This window comes from Schistocerca nitens, chromosome 4 (assembly GCF_023898315.1).
Source record: "Schistocerca nitens isolate TAMUIC-IGC-003100 chromosome 4, iqSchNite1.1, whole genome shotgun sequence".
Lineage (NCBI taxonomy): Eukaryota > Metazoa > Arthropoda > Insecta > Orthoptera > Acrididae > Schistocerca > Schistocerca nitens.
In genome coordinates this window covers 673,767,107-673,784,551 of record NC_064617.1, presented here as the reverse complement: position 1 = coordinate 673,784,551, position 17,445 = coordinate 673,767,107, and the positions used below count along the sequence as shown (strand labels likewise).

The 17,445-nt window shown below is 35.5% G+C and overlaps 1 protein-coding gene and 1 non-coding gene across 2 annotated transcripts in view; one reads left to right on the top strand and one right to left on the bottom strand.

Annotated features, from left to right (window-relative positions):
• Positions 1-17,445, top strand: part of LOC126253086 (uncharacterized) — a 246,575-nt gene that overhangs the window by 102,741 nt on the left and 126,389 nt on the right. Inside the window, exon 4 of the mRNA XM_049954187.1 lies at positions 7,814-7,888. Within this exon, the coding sequence (XP_049810144.1) occupies positions 7,814-7,888 (75 nt within the window). The remainder of the gene's footprint in view (positions 1-7,813; positions 7,889-17,445) is intronic.
• Trnas-uga (transfer RNA serine (anticodon UGA)) lies at positions 8,385-8,459 on the bottom strand. The gene has a single exon. It is a non-coding gene; the product is annotated as a tRNA-Ser (tRNA).

The following is a 17,445-nucleotide window of genomic DNA, read 5'->3' as shown; positions in this document are numbered from 1 at the left end:
ATGGGTCAGAATAGGCAGTATGAACCCAGAGAGAACTAAACAGTTAGTCACTTTCAGAATACTAAAAGAGAGCAATATTGTACAATTGAAACATGAACTGAAGGTGGTAGATTGGCCAAATACACTACACAATATAAAAAGTCATGATAAATGTTTCTCTATGTTTTTATATATAATTAAAAATGCAGTAGATAGTCACTGTCCACTTATCACAAAAAGATGCACACCTAACAACAGAAAAAAACCTCAGCACTCTAACAAATGGTACACTCCAGAGCTCAAGCAAATGAGGACACTGCTACTTATACTAAAAAATAATAGTGATAAAAATGAGGAAGCCAGGAAACACTATGTGACCCTTAAGAAGTTTTACAAATATGAAATAAAATCAGCTGTATGTAAAGGAAATGATGACTATATTGCAGGCTCAAAAAATGCCTGTCAAGCAGCTTGGAATATAATAAAATGTGAAATCTATATGAGCAAACAGGAAGCCACAGTGCCTATAGATTGCAACATCTTTAATGAATATTTTATAAATTGTGCCAGCTCTTATTCTTCTTCTTCTTCTTTTGGTAAAAATAATTCTGATAATATTTCAGCTGCTGTAACCCTTCTTAAACAAGAAGCACCAGCAACCAAGAAATTCTCTTGGTCAAAAATCACCTCCGGCCACATTATCAAATCTATAAAGAAACTTAAAATCTCAAAACCAGAGGACTATTATGGGCTTAGTAACAGTATTGTTAAACACATAGCCACTGCAATCTTAATGCCACTAACGTATCTGACAAATCACATACTTGAAGAAGGAGTATTCCCTGAATGTAGTAGTAGTAGTAGTAGTAGTTTATTCATCCAGAGACAATATATATTGCATGGATTTCGTCCAAAAATACATAGTATATATATGTACACACATATAGGGTGAACAATACTATACAAAATACAGATGTGCATAGTAGACTACATAACATCAGACCACATTGAAATAGCATGTATAACTTTGATTATTTACATTGATGTATGAGAAAGACTTTTTACATAGAATACACAGTTGATATTTAGATATAACACATACAATTCTAGCACTTTTGTACATATTATTTATTTAGATCATAGCAACAGTCAGTTAGAAATTACTATTGGCACAGAGTACATACATATAATTGTTTAGTATGAAGCTATTCCAGGTATTCTTTTACACTATACTAGCAGTTGGTCATTAAAAATTTGAATACTGCTTCTTTAAATGAAGACAATTTTTTATTTCTTTTATCTTTACCGGTAGTTTGTTATACAATCTGCTTCCTCGTATGTTTGTTTGTTTCTGCGCCAAAGCCTTGTTAACTCTTTTTGTATGAATGTCATTGCACTTTCTTGTGTTGTAAGTATGTAGATCCGAGTTGGATTGGAAATTGTTAATATTTCTTTTTACATTAATTACGCTTTTCTGTATATAGAGGCACGGTAGGGGTAGAATATTCAGCTGTTAAAATAATTGCTTTGAAGGAGTTAGCCTTGAACTGTTGGTAATTATTCTAACAGCTTGTTTTTGTAGAGTGAAGATGGTTTTGAGATTTTTCTTACTGTGACCCCAGACGGTGAGGCCATAGGTAATAGCAGAATGTATATAAGCACAGTAAACAGCTCTGCTACATTCCCTACTACATACAAAGCTAATAACATGTAAAGCAAAGCAAGCAGAGCTTAACTTATGCGAGAGATACAGGATATGGGATTTCCAGTCTAAACTTTCGTCTATATGTACACCTAAGAATTTTGTGGTAGCAACTCTCACAATTTCTTTATTTTGTATTCTGAGATCTAGATCAGAGTGTGACTTTGCTTTCCTGTAAGGGATATAATTAGTTTTAGAGATATTTATGGTTAATTTGTTCACTTCAAACCAATTTTGCAAATATTCTATAACTCTTGTTGCAGATGTTGGCAATACCCGGTTTATGTCAGTTACTACAATGTTTGTGTCACCTGCAAACAGGGTTATATGAGTAGCATTTACTGGAATCTTGATATCATTTATGTAAAGAAGAAATAGGAGAGGTCCTAGAACACTCCCCTGCAGTACCCCAATTGGCACAGTTTGAATATCCGATCTGTAAACAATACTTTGGTTTTTACTGTTTGTTGTTGCAATTTCTACTACCTGTTTCCTATTATGGAGATATGACTGAAACCACTTTTTAGCTACTCCTCGTATACCAACATATTCTAATTTGTCTAGCAGTATATCATGTTGGACAGTATCAAATGCCTTTGAGAGGTCCAAATTTATTCCTATTGTACTGTTGTTCTTATCTAGCCCCGTTACAATATTTTCAGTGAATTGGGTGATGGCTGAATCTGTACTAATTCTTTTGCGAAAGCCGTGTTGGTTTACAGACAATAGATTGAATTTCTCGAGGTAATTTGTAATTCTGTTTTTCATGACTGTCTCTATTACTTTTGAAAATACCGATAATAAAGCTATTGGTCTATAGTTTCCCACTTCATGTATATTGCTCTTTTTATACAATGGTTTTGCTTTTGCAATTTTTAATCGTTGTGGAAAGACACCTTCTGAAAATGATATGTTTATGATGTGTGAGAGTGGGTCTGATGTGACACTAGCACATCTCATCATGACTGAGCAAGGTATCTCGTCAATCCCTGAGGACATTTTATTCTTCATTGTTTTTATTATTCGATTAACTTCCAATTTGTTCATGGGAGGTAGCAATAATGAATTAACACTTTGTTCTTCTGGGATTGATGTTCTACTAATCTTAGAACAATTTTTACTCAGATTGATTGGACTATTTATGAAGTAGTCATTAATGTAATTTGCGAAAGTAAGATTTCTGACTAGCACACCTTGATCATCTTTTAAAACAAAGTCATCTGGATTTCTAACATTTTTGCTTGGGCCTATTTCTTTTTTTACTACATTCCATATAGCTTTCGATTTGTTTGCTGACCCAGCAATTACACTGTCATTGTGCATTGTCTTGGCTTTTTAGATCACCTTCCTGTAAATTTTCTTGTATGTCTTAACATAATCTGTGAAGTGTACATCTTTGTTATCTTTTTTGAGTTGACTGATATGTTTTAGTGTTTGACTAGATACTCTAATAGCAAGTGTTATCCACTGGCTTGTGTTCCTAGGCATGACATTGATCTTTGTGAACTTTTTTGGGGAACACATCTCAAATAGGGACATGAATGTACTAGAAAAAGCATTGAAAGATTCCTCGGTTGTTGTTTGTGCAAAGACATCTTCCCAGGTTTCATTAGCTAACAACTGGATGAAAGTATTCACTTTTTCTGTATAGAAGTGCCTTTTGTATCCCCACTTATATTTTACTGCCTTGGGGATAGAGTAATTTATGTATGTTAATAGTGTATTGTGATCCGAAAGACCTAAGTTTACGTTTAGTGGCTCACTGATACCATTCTCCATATTTGTGAAAATATTGTCTAAAAGAGAAGATGACAGTTCTGTTATTCTGGTGGCATCTGTAAAGAGTGGTTTCATGTGGAAGCTGCTGAGTATACTCAAAAGCTGTCTTTTTTCATCACTTTCAATTAACAGGTTAATATTAAAATCTCCACATAAAAATAATTTCACATCATTAGTATAAAAAGTGTTTAATGCTGCTTCTATTTTTTTTGAAGAATATGTTTTTGTCACCCAGTGGAGATCTATATATTGTAATGACAACTAGTTTTTCACTCTTCTCCTCAGTTTTTAACTCTATGGCACATGATTCAAAATGTTTTTCTATACTTAGATGGTCCAATTCTGTTTTCACTTTGAACTGCAGTCCTACTCTAGAGCAAATGCATACCCCACCATTTTTAAAAACACTTCGGCAATAATGTGATGCTAAATTAAACTTGCTTATATTTATGAGATTTAATTTACTAGCCTTGCACCAGTGTTCAGATAAACAAATACAAGAGACATCAGCAAGATTATTTAAAGCTACTTCTAGATCTAGTACTTTGTTTCTGAGGCATTGAATATTCTGACACATTTTCCTGACTGTTTTGCAAGTATTTTTTCTTTTGTCGTTACCTGGTAATGTGCTGCTTTTTCCATAGTAGTTGTGACTTATCTGCAGATTTTCTTGCTGATTTGTCGCAATCTTTTCCTTTTCTTTGTCTGAAGCCATAAAAAAATCCTTATTTAATGATGTAGATGTACCTTGTCTTTGACTCCTCCTTAGGCAGTGTTGTGTTGCTGCAACATTTGATGATGGTTTTGTTGCTGCTGCTACTGTTGTTGTTGGTTCAGTTGTTTCTGTGGCCGGAGGTGGTGGTGGTAGTGGTAGTGGTTGTGGTGGTGGTGCTGACAGGATTCTACGTGCTGTTGCTGCCTTTGATTCTTTTATTGGCACTATTTCTGTTGATGGTGGATCTGTTGTTGTAGTATCTGTTGGTTTTGCTGTTGTTTCTGCCGAAGGTTTAGTTGCAGTTACTGATTGTGGTTTGACCATTTGTGGTCTGAAAATGATATATATATATATATATATATATATATATATATATATATATATATATATATATATATATATATATATATATATATATATATATATATGAAGGATATGAAAACAAGAAACTCACCTGTGCTACACTGTTAGATTTAACAAAAGCCTTCGACTCAGTCACACTAGAAATAATGATAAAAAAATTAGAACATTATGGTATTGTAGATAAACCATTGCAATTTTTTCAATCATACTTAAGCAATAGGGTACAATTAGTAAAAAGAAACTATCAAAAGTCAACACCCATGAAAGTAAAGAGAGGAATTCCACAAGGCTGAGTGCTTGGCCCTTTCCTGTTCATTGTTTACATCAATGACTTCTCAAATTATATGCCATGCAACAATGTACTGTATGCTGGTGATATGACACTAATAAGAGATGGAGAAAATCTGCAAGATGTCATAGAATACAACAAAGTAGTAACTGAAATGAGCAGTGACTGGTGCAGAGCCAACCTTTTATTATTAACCAAATCAAAAACTGAAGAAATTTATTCACCCTGAAACCTATTGAACAGAATACAAAAAAATGTCAAATTACTAAGTTTATTTATAGATCAAAAACTTACATGGGACAGACACACAAATTATCTATGTGGCAAACTTGTTCGAACTCTCTTTCTATTACACAAGCTGAGACATGTTACCAGTAAAAATCTGCTAATCTCCACATACTTTGCTTTTTTCCATTCACAACTGCAATATGGGGTACTTCTTTGGGGTAACTCAGTGGGTTCAAGTACTATTTTCAAGTGGCAGAAGAAATCAGTTAGGTGCATTTTAGGAATAGCACCAAGACAAAATTGCAAAAATCATTTTGAAGAACTAAGGATAATGACACTAACTAGTATATATATTTATAATTGTTTAATATAATAAAGAACTTTTAATTTAAGATCTGAAGTGCATGTTCATAATACTTGAAATAATAGTAACATAGACCTACCGTACACAAGGCTGACATTAATACAAAAGAGCCATAAACACCTTAGCTTGAAATTTTATAACAAACTCTCAAAGGCTGTGAGCGAACTACCGATGAATAACTTTAAGCGAATAGAAGTGTGGCTCAAATGTATGCCATATTACTCACTTGATGAGTTTCTAAACAGTGACACAAAAGAGATATGCTACATGAAACAAAAAACTGCCATATGAATTATACCTATATGTTTGTGACAGTAATGTACCAACAAAGACTTTTTACATGGATACATAAGATGTACCATAAATATATCTTGATACTATTGTATATTTAACTGTTATGATGTATTATTATTATTATCATTATTATTATTACTATTGTGAATGAATAATTGTTGTATTACCAATATTACTTTAGCATGCATATCTGCTTGCCCTGCACAGGCACAATTATGTACAATAATAATTACTGTAATTTAAAAAAAAATGTATTGAACACACTGACGATGCCAATTGTATGGAAAACATACTGAAAGGCAAATAAAGATTCTATTCTATTCTATTCTATTCTATTCAAAAGTGTTGGTCCAGTGCTCTCTTCTTCAGATGTCCAACATTTCTTTTCTCATATTCTGACGTGATGTCAGTCCTCATCTTTGGAAGACTGGCACTGTACATTCCTGTAACGGTTCTTCCCTATGTGCTACAATTTAAGTAGATGAGAGATGTAATTTTTGCAATCCACTGTCCCAGTGTGCACTCCTCAAAGATGCAATTCCACAGAACTCCCAGTATTTGATGCTACAATGTGTCACACAACTGAATGCCCATTTCAAGATGTCTGTAGGAACTCATGTACAGGCAGATGTGATAAGATACGACATGAATACATACATTAGAGTTCACTGCTTTATTTACACATTGTATATACACTATTGTGGACTGAGTATCCTGGTATAACACAGGTAGTTGAGACAAAAACTGGCAGAGAGTATCTACTCAGTACCGCTTGATAGTCTGAGATGTTGTATTGAGGATTCTTGCTGGTCGAATCTCCATGGAGCCCCCGCCCCCCTGTCCACTCCCCCCTCCCTAATGTAACACAGGTTGAGTCTAGACTAAACTGGCAGAGTGTATCAGTGGCACTTGACACTCAGAGATGTTATGTTGGGAGTCTCACTGGTCAAGTTCTCACAAGTCTATCAAAAAACTATGGCTGTGAAATGATGACACTTCTCATTCTCAGCATGCATCACATGTAGTGGTTACTGTCACAGGCTTAAGTTATAACATCTGCAATTGTCATTTTCAGACATTCATTCCTCATTCCTTCCTGGTGCCCTTTATCAAGCCAATGGTGGTCAGTACTGGTATGGTACTTCTACAGTTTTGTAGAGAACCAGCCACACTCATATACAGGTGGTGTTTCTAATGGGATCCCCACTCACCAAACATTCATATAAAAATAGCAACAATGGTACACAGTTGTTTACTGCACAAACACTATATAATTGACAATGTAATAAGAGACACAATCAAACACAATCATACACACAAAATTCAAGCTTTCGCAACAAACTGTTGCCTCATCAGGAAAGAGGGAAGGAGAGGGAAAGACGAAAGGATGTGGGTTTTAAGGGAGAGGGTAAGGAGTCATTCCAATCCCGGGAGCGGAAAGACTTACCTTAGGGGATTTAAAACCCACATCCTTTCATCTTTCCCTCTCCTTCCCTCTTTCCTGATGAGGCAACAGTTTGTTGCGAAAGCTTGAATTTTGTGTGTATGTTTGTGTTTGTTTGTGTGTCTATCAACGTGCCAGCACTTTCGTTTGGTAAGTCACATCATCTTTGTTTTTAGATATTTTTTTCCCACGTGGAATGTTTCCCTCTATTATATTAACAATGTAATAAACTTGACAAGTCATTATTGCATCTTATCTTGCTCTTATTTTCCACCCAAGTCTATTTCCAACTTTTGTGTTACTATTTATGTATCTAAAACTAAATATTGTATTAATTGTGCTGATATCCATCTCTGACCTTCATTTCTAATAATGGTAATGTTTTACTCACATTTTTGGTATATTACGTATGTCATGTCCAGTGTGCCATGCAGTCATTCATTCTATTCTTTATAAACTGCACACAAGAAAATCTTATATATTATAATGAGTTGTAGTTCTATTTATCAGCACTCACTTCTGCATACAAAAACAGCCCCTACAATCACTTTTCACAATTTTCTTATCTTCACAACATGTTAGTTTACATGATATTATTAAATGTGTAGGTAAATACAAAATATTGATTTAATGAAATTTCTGTACTTATTTTGCAGTGTTATACCTTGTTCAGTATTCTGTGACAGAGTGGAACATCTGTATAGTCAGAAACAACAGTTCAGTGCAGAGGAGTAAGTAAAAATGAACATTTAAAAATTATATAATCTTGTCAATATTATGAAAAGGATAGACTGCTAATCACTTTAAAGAGGGCATATTGAGCTGTAGACAGACACAAAGAAAAGACAGCTACACATTTGAGCCTTTTTTTTTTTTCTCCCTAAAGTAGAGAATACACACGTATTCACACAAACACAACTTGCACACATATGAGCACTATCTCTGGCCATTGAGGCAGACTCAGTGGCCTCAGCAGCCAGAGACAGTGGTCAGGTGCGTGTGAGTTGTACTTGTGTGACTGCATGTTTGTTTTCCACTTGAAAGAAATCCTTTTGGCCAAAAACTTAAATGTAAAGCAGTCTTTTTGTTGTGCCTGTTGTAATCTACCTCCTCCTTCCTGGTTGCTACTATTGTTCACCAGTTCGCAAAGCTTTTTCTGAATAATGAGGTTTTCACTCTGCAGCGGAGTGTGCGCTGATATGAAACTTCCTGGCAGATTAAAACTGTGTGCCGGACCGAGACTCGAACTCGGGACCTTTGCCTTTCACGGGCAAGTGCTCTACCAACTGAGCTACCCAAGCAAGACTCATGCCCCATCCTCACAGCTTTACTTCTGCCAGTACCTCATCTCCTACCTTCCAAACTTAACAGAAGCTCTTCTGCGAACCTTGCAGAACTAGCACTCCTGAAAGAAAGGATATTACGGAGACATGGCTTAGCCACAGCATGGGGGATGTTTCCAGAATGAGATTTTCACTCTGCAGCGGAGTGTGCGCTGACGAGGTACTGGCAGAAGTAAAGCTGTGAGGACAGGGCATGAGTCGTGCTTGGGTAGCACAGTTGGTAGAGCACTTGCCCGCGAAAGGCAAAGGTCCCGAGTTCGAGTCTCGGTCCGGCACACAGTTTTAATCTGCCAGGAAGTTTCTTTTTCTGAAGATTTGACAGGAGTAAGATTACAATAAACTTTTTAGTTTACTTATATTTTCTTGTAGAGTTGGCTCCAGTTTTTCTTGTCTAGGGGTCTGATTCTTGAAGCTGAAATTCTCACGTTTTAGGTTCTCAAGGTTCAATTGATCTAAATAATTTTGAATAATGTCATTGCAGAATTTCTGTTTTTATGTTAATTTATTTTGTCACATTTTAATATATCACACAGTGTTTTGAATTTTCACATTAACATAGTCAAAATTACAGTTTGCCCAAAATACTAAACTACGTCTGATCACATTAGAGGCATGCTTACTACTACTTCACTTCCAAAGGGTTTACAGTTTTTCTTGAGAAATGAATTTCTATTAAGTTCATTTATTATTTCATAAAGGAATCCAGAAATAAACATAATAAACAGTATTAGATTGCATAGTTAATAATAAAAATTTTTAAGTAGGCCAAATATTTTGTAATTTCAAATGTTTCTAAAATAATAATAATAATAAAAGAACAATTTTAACTGTACATTCAGAGCTAGTACATATTGATTATAACAATGAAAACAGAATAATTCCTTTTCATAAATTTTAGCTTAAAATATAACATATTGCTTATAAAATTATATGAAATTTTTCAGAAAAACAGCTGAGATAATATTGACATGTCCAAAATTCGAAAAATATTACTGGTATTGACTACTACTGTTGAGGAAAAGTAATGCTAGAGGAGGATGTGTCCCTTTACACTGTCTGTAACTCAGCATCCCATTATATGGAGAGTAGTGATCTATCCTTTTCATAATATTGTCATTATTCCGTCCTATATTTTCCATTATTTGATCTAACCTTGTCATCTTTTTAAAAAGAAATTAGTCTGAAACCATTACCAGGAGGGTCTACCTCTGTGGACGATCTGTTCTATGCACCCATCCAGCACATCCTATTACAGTTTGTGCATAGGCATGTGCTGTCATATCACAGGTTGAGTGACCAGTGAAAGCAGTCATATTCACAAGCCCTGGTGTATTTGTTACACAGTCTTTTAAATGGGAATGACAACCAGTTGAGTGTCTACCTGAATGAATAGACACTGCCAAACTGGGTCAAAAGAAGACTTGAGCACCCAGTGGCATAGCACAACATTCCTAACTTCAGTAGTTGCTTCACTGCGTATCTTTGAAACATTGCTTAAAAATTTCTGCACTTATACTCTAATATCAGAATGGATGCCAAATCAGTTTAAAATAGCTCTTCAACTATTGTCAAACAAAATTGAGGGAAACTCGGTGGAGGTCAAGCAGTTTACTTTCCTGTAGCAATCTTAAGTATATATTATAAACTGGTCAACAGGCTTCTATATAATACATGTACAAACAAATTGACATTGTCATTCCTCCTGATCAAGTTTGTTTTAGAGCTACTTGCAGTTGTTGTAGCTATAGCATAAAAAATTGAACCACGATTCTGGAAAGATTTTATTGAATTGACTGCCACATATGACATGGTGTAGCTAGATGGACTAATACTGAAGCTAAAGAAAACAGGTCCCTTTGTCTAGATGGACATGTACCAAAGCTAACAAAAAACAAATCCCTGCTTGAAACCCAGCAAATTCATGAAAAACATGGTGAAAAATAAATACACAAGAGAATATAAAAAATGGTATAACTATTTATAGTCCTAGTTATGAACACTCATTTACACATAAAGAACAGTCCATACAAACAGTTCACACAATATTTGTATCTTCATTACATATTTTATGGAAAATCTAAGGTGGACTAGCAATAATATAAAACAGGATACATTGACACTCACCACATGGAGGAGACACTGAGCAGCAGACAGGAAAGTTGAAAGAAGATTGTTAGGTATAACAAGCTATTGGACAAAAGTTTAAATGGAAGTGTTGGTCTCAAAGTATACAGGAGAAACTAACATTCAAATGTATTGACCCTAAATACTATAACAGTTCATGGGGCAGCTTTAAGAAGTATATAGATTGGCATCTTACTCAGCTGAAATACTTCGATAAGCTATTAGAAGAAGTACATTTAGCTAAAGTGTTAGTCAGAAGACTACCCTGTCATGTTCATAAAGAGATTTTATATAGAGGATGGACAACAGTAAACAAGTTATTGCATTTTATAGAAAGCTTAGATACTATGAATAGTGATAGAGGGAATAATAAAAATCATTATGATATAAATAGTGATAGTAACCAAATAAGTAATAAATTCCAGAAAAGGAAAGAGGCAAACTTTTTTCAAGTTACAAGGTCCGCATATGGCTAGAATAAGCAACTTAACAGTTGGTCAAGAAACAACAATGCCCTGATGTTTGTTAACATGGCAATGAATAACAAGAATCCATAACTACAAGCATTTCTGCCATTGGATATACGGTAGTAGTAGGAAATGGAGAATATCCTGGAGGAGAGGCCAGGATTCAGGGCATGTCAGTGTAAGATCGTGCCCTTACATTGACCAGCTCATAGTATTTACACAAACACTACCCATGAAGGAATGGTTATTAGAGGAAGGAGAACAGAATTAGACTAACAAGAATAGTAAATCTTTAGTAACAGGAGACATAAATAATCATAAAACTGATGTCTGCATAGATGCAAGCACTGAAATTTCACTTATATCTGAATCTTTGCTAGAGATATTAAAACAAAGAGCAGTGTATACCACACTTCCAGTGACTGGAGTGCCAAATGTGGATTTACATTTGTTATCAGGTTGATTGGCATCTAACTACAGATTAACATTAGACTTTGCTACAAAAGAGTTAAGGCATAAATATAATAACCGTAACTGTATAGTAAAATTTAAGAACTGAAACTTGATGGATAGGAAGAATTACGAAATACATTTAATTGCCACATTGACAATGATAAATTCAGAGAATCAATCTAGTTCCCAAGAGGTATTGCAGGCATAGATTAAAATAAAAGCTTATGAATCATCTTTGTTAACTAATTCTCAGAAAGAAGATTTGCATAAGTTATTATTACAATGTGAAACAGTATTTTCAGATAAACCAGGAATACTGGAAGACAACATATGTTGTTTTAAGATGAAGGACAAAATGCCTTTTCTTGCAAACCATACTCAGTGCTCTTGAGTATACCCACAGCAGTACAAGAAGAGATAGATAAAATGATTGAAATTAATATCATGGAACACATCTTTAGCATTTGCAATAATCCATTATTGATGGTACCAATAAAGCTACAGGAGGAGTCTGTCTGCTGCTCGATGCTTGAACACTAAATGAACATATATAGAAACAGAAAGAGACTAACCAGTTAGTATTGATGACATTTTGATGAAATTCAAACAACTAAGGTATTTTAGTTCAGTGGACATGACTATGGGATACTGGCAGGTGATACTTGATGAATCTTCTAGGAAATTTACAGCTTTTTTATATGAAGGTAAGTCTTACCAGTTTAAGATTTTGCTGTTTGGTGTGAACACTTCAGCATCAGTATTCACTAGAGCTTTAGATGTAGCATTAGGAAAGGAACTGTTGCAAGATCTAATCATCTATGTGAATGTCGTACAGTTGGTATCCAAAACTTTGGAGAAACATTGTACTGTACTTACAAAAACTGTGGACAGGTTTTGCAAAGAAAGGCATTATGATTAAGTTATCTAAGTCACATTTCAGCAGAGAAGAATTAAAATTTTTATTTTATGGTAGATGTAAATGGTAAAAAGGTGATCCAGAGTGGATTTGTGCAATCAAAGACTGTCTGGCACCTAAGAACACTTAGAAATCAAGTCATTTCTTGGATTAGCAGGGTTTGATGATCCATGTTTGTTAAAACTTATTAAGCAAAGATTGAAATGGGTTTGGGGAGATGAAGAATCAGAAGTTTTCAACAACATTAAATTAGCATTAGTCAATGCACCTACTCTACTTTTAAAAATCAATGTATGGAAAAACCATTTAAATTTAGTACTGATGCTTTGGAGTATGGAGTGGCTTGTGAACGGTTTGAAGGTGAATGGTATCCTACTACAGGATAACACAATAACTAGCATTTTCCAGTCAAGCTTTGACCAAACCTGAATTGAATTATACGGCAACAGAAAAAGAGTTATTAGCCATAGTCTGGAGCATACAAAAGCCTTAGTCTGGAGCATATAAAAGTTTCCGACTTTGATATGGGGATCCAAAATGGCGGTGAATACTGATCATCAAGCTGTAGCATTTCTCATGGAATGTTGGTTATTGCATAGGAGATTGATATGATGGGTGTTATTGATTTCATGACCATTCTGCAGCAGAGTTTTTTGGTCAACTTTCATCAGGGAGGGCTAGAGCAACACACATATTTGTGCTAGTAGAGTGCTGGTCCAACTATGTTAAGCCCTACCCTATCAAAAAGTAAGTGCTGAAGCAGTATTTCACTGTTTGAGAGAATATTTCAGAGATGTCGGAAAACCACTCAGATTACATATCAATAATAGTCTACAATTTATTAGTCACACATTTACAGAAACAATTAAAATATATAGCGATTTCTAAATATCACCCATAAGTAGTCCCTGTGAATGAAATTTCATGTCTTTGTAGGGGCATATTGTTCCACAAACCATACATCATGGGCATAATTAATTTCTGAATTTCAGATACTGATAAATGAATTACTGCACATGACAATGGGATTATCAAATGTAGAGGTAATGAATAAAACTTTCATAGGAGAACCGATGTTAAATGTGTATAGTTGGCCCAAAGGGGAAGAATTAACTATAGATGAAGTACAGAGGTGAGCAGAAAATAACCTACTATATAATGCTCAACATCTGTGGTACATTATTGCCCATGTACCAGAATTAGTAACTGATGATTTAGTTTTAACATGTGATCATCATTTATGTTCTTAAGATTAAAAAAGAGACAAATAAATTTTTTTCCTTAATATGTGGGACCACATCAAGTAAATGGTATCCCACACCTAAAGCCATTGTTCTTAGTAGAGCCGGAAAGTGGTAAAGAGAAGGAATTATATAATGTAGAAATGGTGAAACAATTTCAGCTCATAGTATAAATAGCTGATATTCATTAACATGACATCAATATAAATAATTTTAAGTGTTATTTGTTTAAAGTAAGTGCATAAATCAATCAAGATATTAAAGTTTGATTGATGATTCACAAAGAAAAACAAATGATATGGTATCGAACACTCGAAGGTTAATGAGCATATACATACATGCACATACTGGGTGTGATTCAAAAGTTTCAAGACTTAACTCAGAACAAGAAATTTATTGGACATTTAAGTACAGTGGACTAAAGTTCTTCTAAATATGATCCTTCAGCATCAACACAGCGCTGCCAGTGTGTCTTCCACTGTTAGTAGCCCTTCTGGAAGGCCTCAAGTGTCATTCTGTCAAGGGCTCTCATCGAAGCCTGCTGGATGGCGTCGATGGAGGCGGCGAATTGCTTTCCTTTCAGGCCTGTCTTGCTTCGGGGGGCGGGGAAAAGAGGAAAAGTCACTTGGAGCCAAGTCAGGGCTGTAGGGTGGCTGCGGCAGTGTTGTCACATTGAACTTGACCAAAACTTTGGCACGCTACATGTGAGCGGACGCATTGTCGTGGTGGAGAATCCGATCACCCTTGATCACCGGGTGGGCTTTGACGCTTTGACTCAGGATCATACTTGTAGACCAAGGCCTCATCATCAGTAACCACTTTCTCCAGAAGGTTTGGATCAACATTCCACCGTTGGAGCATTTCCTAGCAAACAGTCATGCGCCATTTCTTCTGATCCACCGACAAAACTTTTGGCACCAGTTTGACACACACTTTTTGCATCATGAAATTCTCTGTCACAATCCTCCACACTGTACTCTGACTGAGTCCCAGTTTATTGGCAATTAATCTAGTACTAAGACGATGATCATTGTTTAAAAGTTCCTGCACTCCCTCTCCACATTTTGATCTGTTTGGCTTAATGATGGCCTCTCAGAGCAGTCGTCATCTTCAACATTCCCATGGACATCTTTGAAACATTTGTGCCAAGTGAAAACTATTGCACTGGACATGGCTCCTTGCTTAAAGGCCTCTTGAATCATACCAAGAGCCTCCGGGGTGGTTTTGTTCAGACCCACCCAAAACTTAATCTTATAATGCTGCTCCAAGTGCTGCTCCATTTTCCCCTCTTCCACTTTTCAACCAAGGTCAATGACACGCACTCACTCTGCCAGTCATGCGCACTCTCCAGGGTTCTGGAGGCAACTGCCGCAGTGTCAGTTTGTTCCCTGAGACCCCCCACTACTTTCCACTCCCGGTGGAACTGTTCCGTGCATGCTCCCCTGCTCAGAAATGAATCAGTCTTGGAACTTTGGAATCACACCTTGTATATGGGTAACCTGGAGGATCAAAAGGACATCAGAAAAGATGTTAGCTTGGTCACTTTTTTGGAAGGAGGAATACAGTACTGTAATCATCTTTTCTTATAGGTCAATAGATGACTAGCTAACACTGAAGCGGTTCAGTGATCACTCACATAGGGTAAAAAGGCGATGTGATAGAAATACAAGTATATGTAGAAAAACATGGAGGAGGCCTTAAAAAAGGAGATCATGAACTGACCAGGAAGTCAGAAATGTCAGGTGGATAATACATTAAAAGGAAGGTTGGACAGTAGTGAGTCTTAAAGGGAAACAAAACTTGAGTACTCATTATTAGGATAATGGAGGCACATGATGCACCTTGTTAAGTTATGGTGTGGAGCTGTGTTGGGTAGATCACCCCACAGATGTGAACCTGTACCAAGTATGGGTTAATCTGTTAAGAGGGATGGCCCCAACCATATTTTTATTTGCAAGTGAAGGAAGTGGAGTGCTACATCACATCATATATTGTGAATAGGGGAAAGAGTTCTGATCCCTGGAAAAATGGAGAAAAGAATAAGTTGAAAGGAAATGAAAGGACAAATGCCTCCAGACTAAAAGAATGAACAAGAAAAATAATAAATAATTTATATGACTTACCTGTTCTGAGCTTCATTAGCAGGATACTGTTATGTTCTGAGGTTTGATCCTTATATTGTGGTACCATAAGATAATCGTAAAGAAGTGGCAAGACACAAGACGTGATTAGGAAACACAGAATTGTGTAATGAAGAACGTGGTAAAACAGTGGATTCTTGAGTAATAATACAAATTTCAAATAGTGGAAGTAATTTATTTAACAATGAATGATAGCAAAAATATAGAGCCCGCATGCCTATATTGGAAGGATATACATGAACAAATAAAAACAATGAAGTATATATTAGATAAGAGGAAATTTCCTTACAGTAAATGTAGAAATCATGTATGGTGTTGTAGTATGCATGATATCTACAATTCAGGTTGGGGAGTATGTAGTGTAACATGACATTTTGTTAGGAAATCTCGTCATACTCTTCAAGTAATGGAAGACATTCATGTGAATATAGAAAGAAAAACTATTATTTTAAATTAACTGAACTAGAGTGGAACAAAACACTGTCACTAGGCTTGTGTTTATGCAGAGCCAAGAATATGCACAGGAGTTGCACCTCTGATGGGCACAGGTGGTGAATGGAAGCCATCACTTGCTGTGGCGATGATGTTATTCTATGCAGCTGCTGATGCAAAGTGTTATGGTGGACTTCCAGGGAGTAACTGAAGAACCTCCAATAGAAATGAACATTATGTAAAATGTAATGTAACAGACTTGCTCTATTGTATATGAATCACAGAGGAAGAGGCTGGTGCTCATTGTAAAGTACATTGTATTAATGGTTAATTTAACAATATATGGTTGAAATGATGGAACTCTGGTTATGAACACTTTACATAATTTGAGGAGAAAAATGAGAGCATTTTCTCCAGATAACTCATGAAATTTTCAGGTAAGAGGATCCAAGCATGGTAAAGAAGCTGGGACTGAACAGCAGGACCAGCTCTATGAGATACATTTAAAGGTGACTGTAATATGCAGAAGAAATAATCTAACAAACAGAATTTTTTAAAAAATCATGAGCTATTCCAGAGGAAGTATGTAACTGGTAGGTTTGATGTCTCCCTATGAACCCTAGGCACATGAAAATCTAAGGTACTGATACCATTCATTTGAGAAACAATCATTTCACACTTCCTGATAACATTTTTTGATTTACTGGAAACTAATTAACTTGAAAGATAATTAAAGTACATGATTATTGTCTTTTGTGCCATACTACCTGCTAGAGTCTGTACGTCTGGTACCCTAAGTTTTATGAATACAATGACATCCTACACTAATGAATGAAGCCAAGAGTGAAGATTTTGTATAATTTATCATAATGTAAAATTATTTTCAAGATTGCCAACTATGCTTGTAAATAGGGTATTATGAATGCAGATGCATAAAATTGTTCTGTGTGTTTTCGTAATTATTAATTGTCAGTATATTTTGTAAAACTCCACACTACATTAGTGCCATTCAGAATAGAAAAAACTAATGTATCCAATTTTCAAAACATTATGTAGCTTCTGAAATCAAGAAAAAACTTCACATCAGATCAACCCCACCCCAAAATCAGCAGTGAAGGCTCAGGTGTAGCAATGGTAACATTTATGTGTAACTAGTCCATAAAGAGTGTGA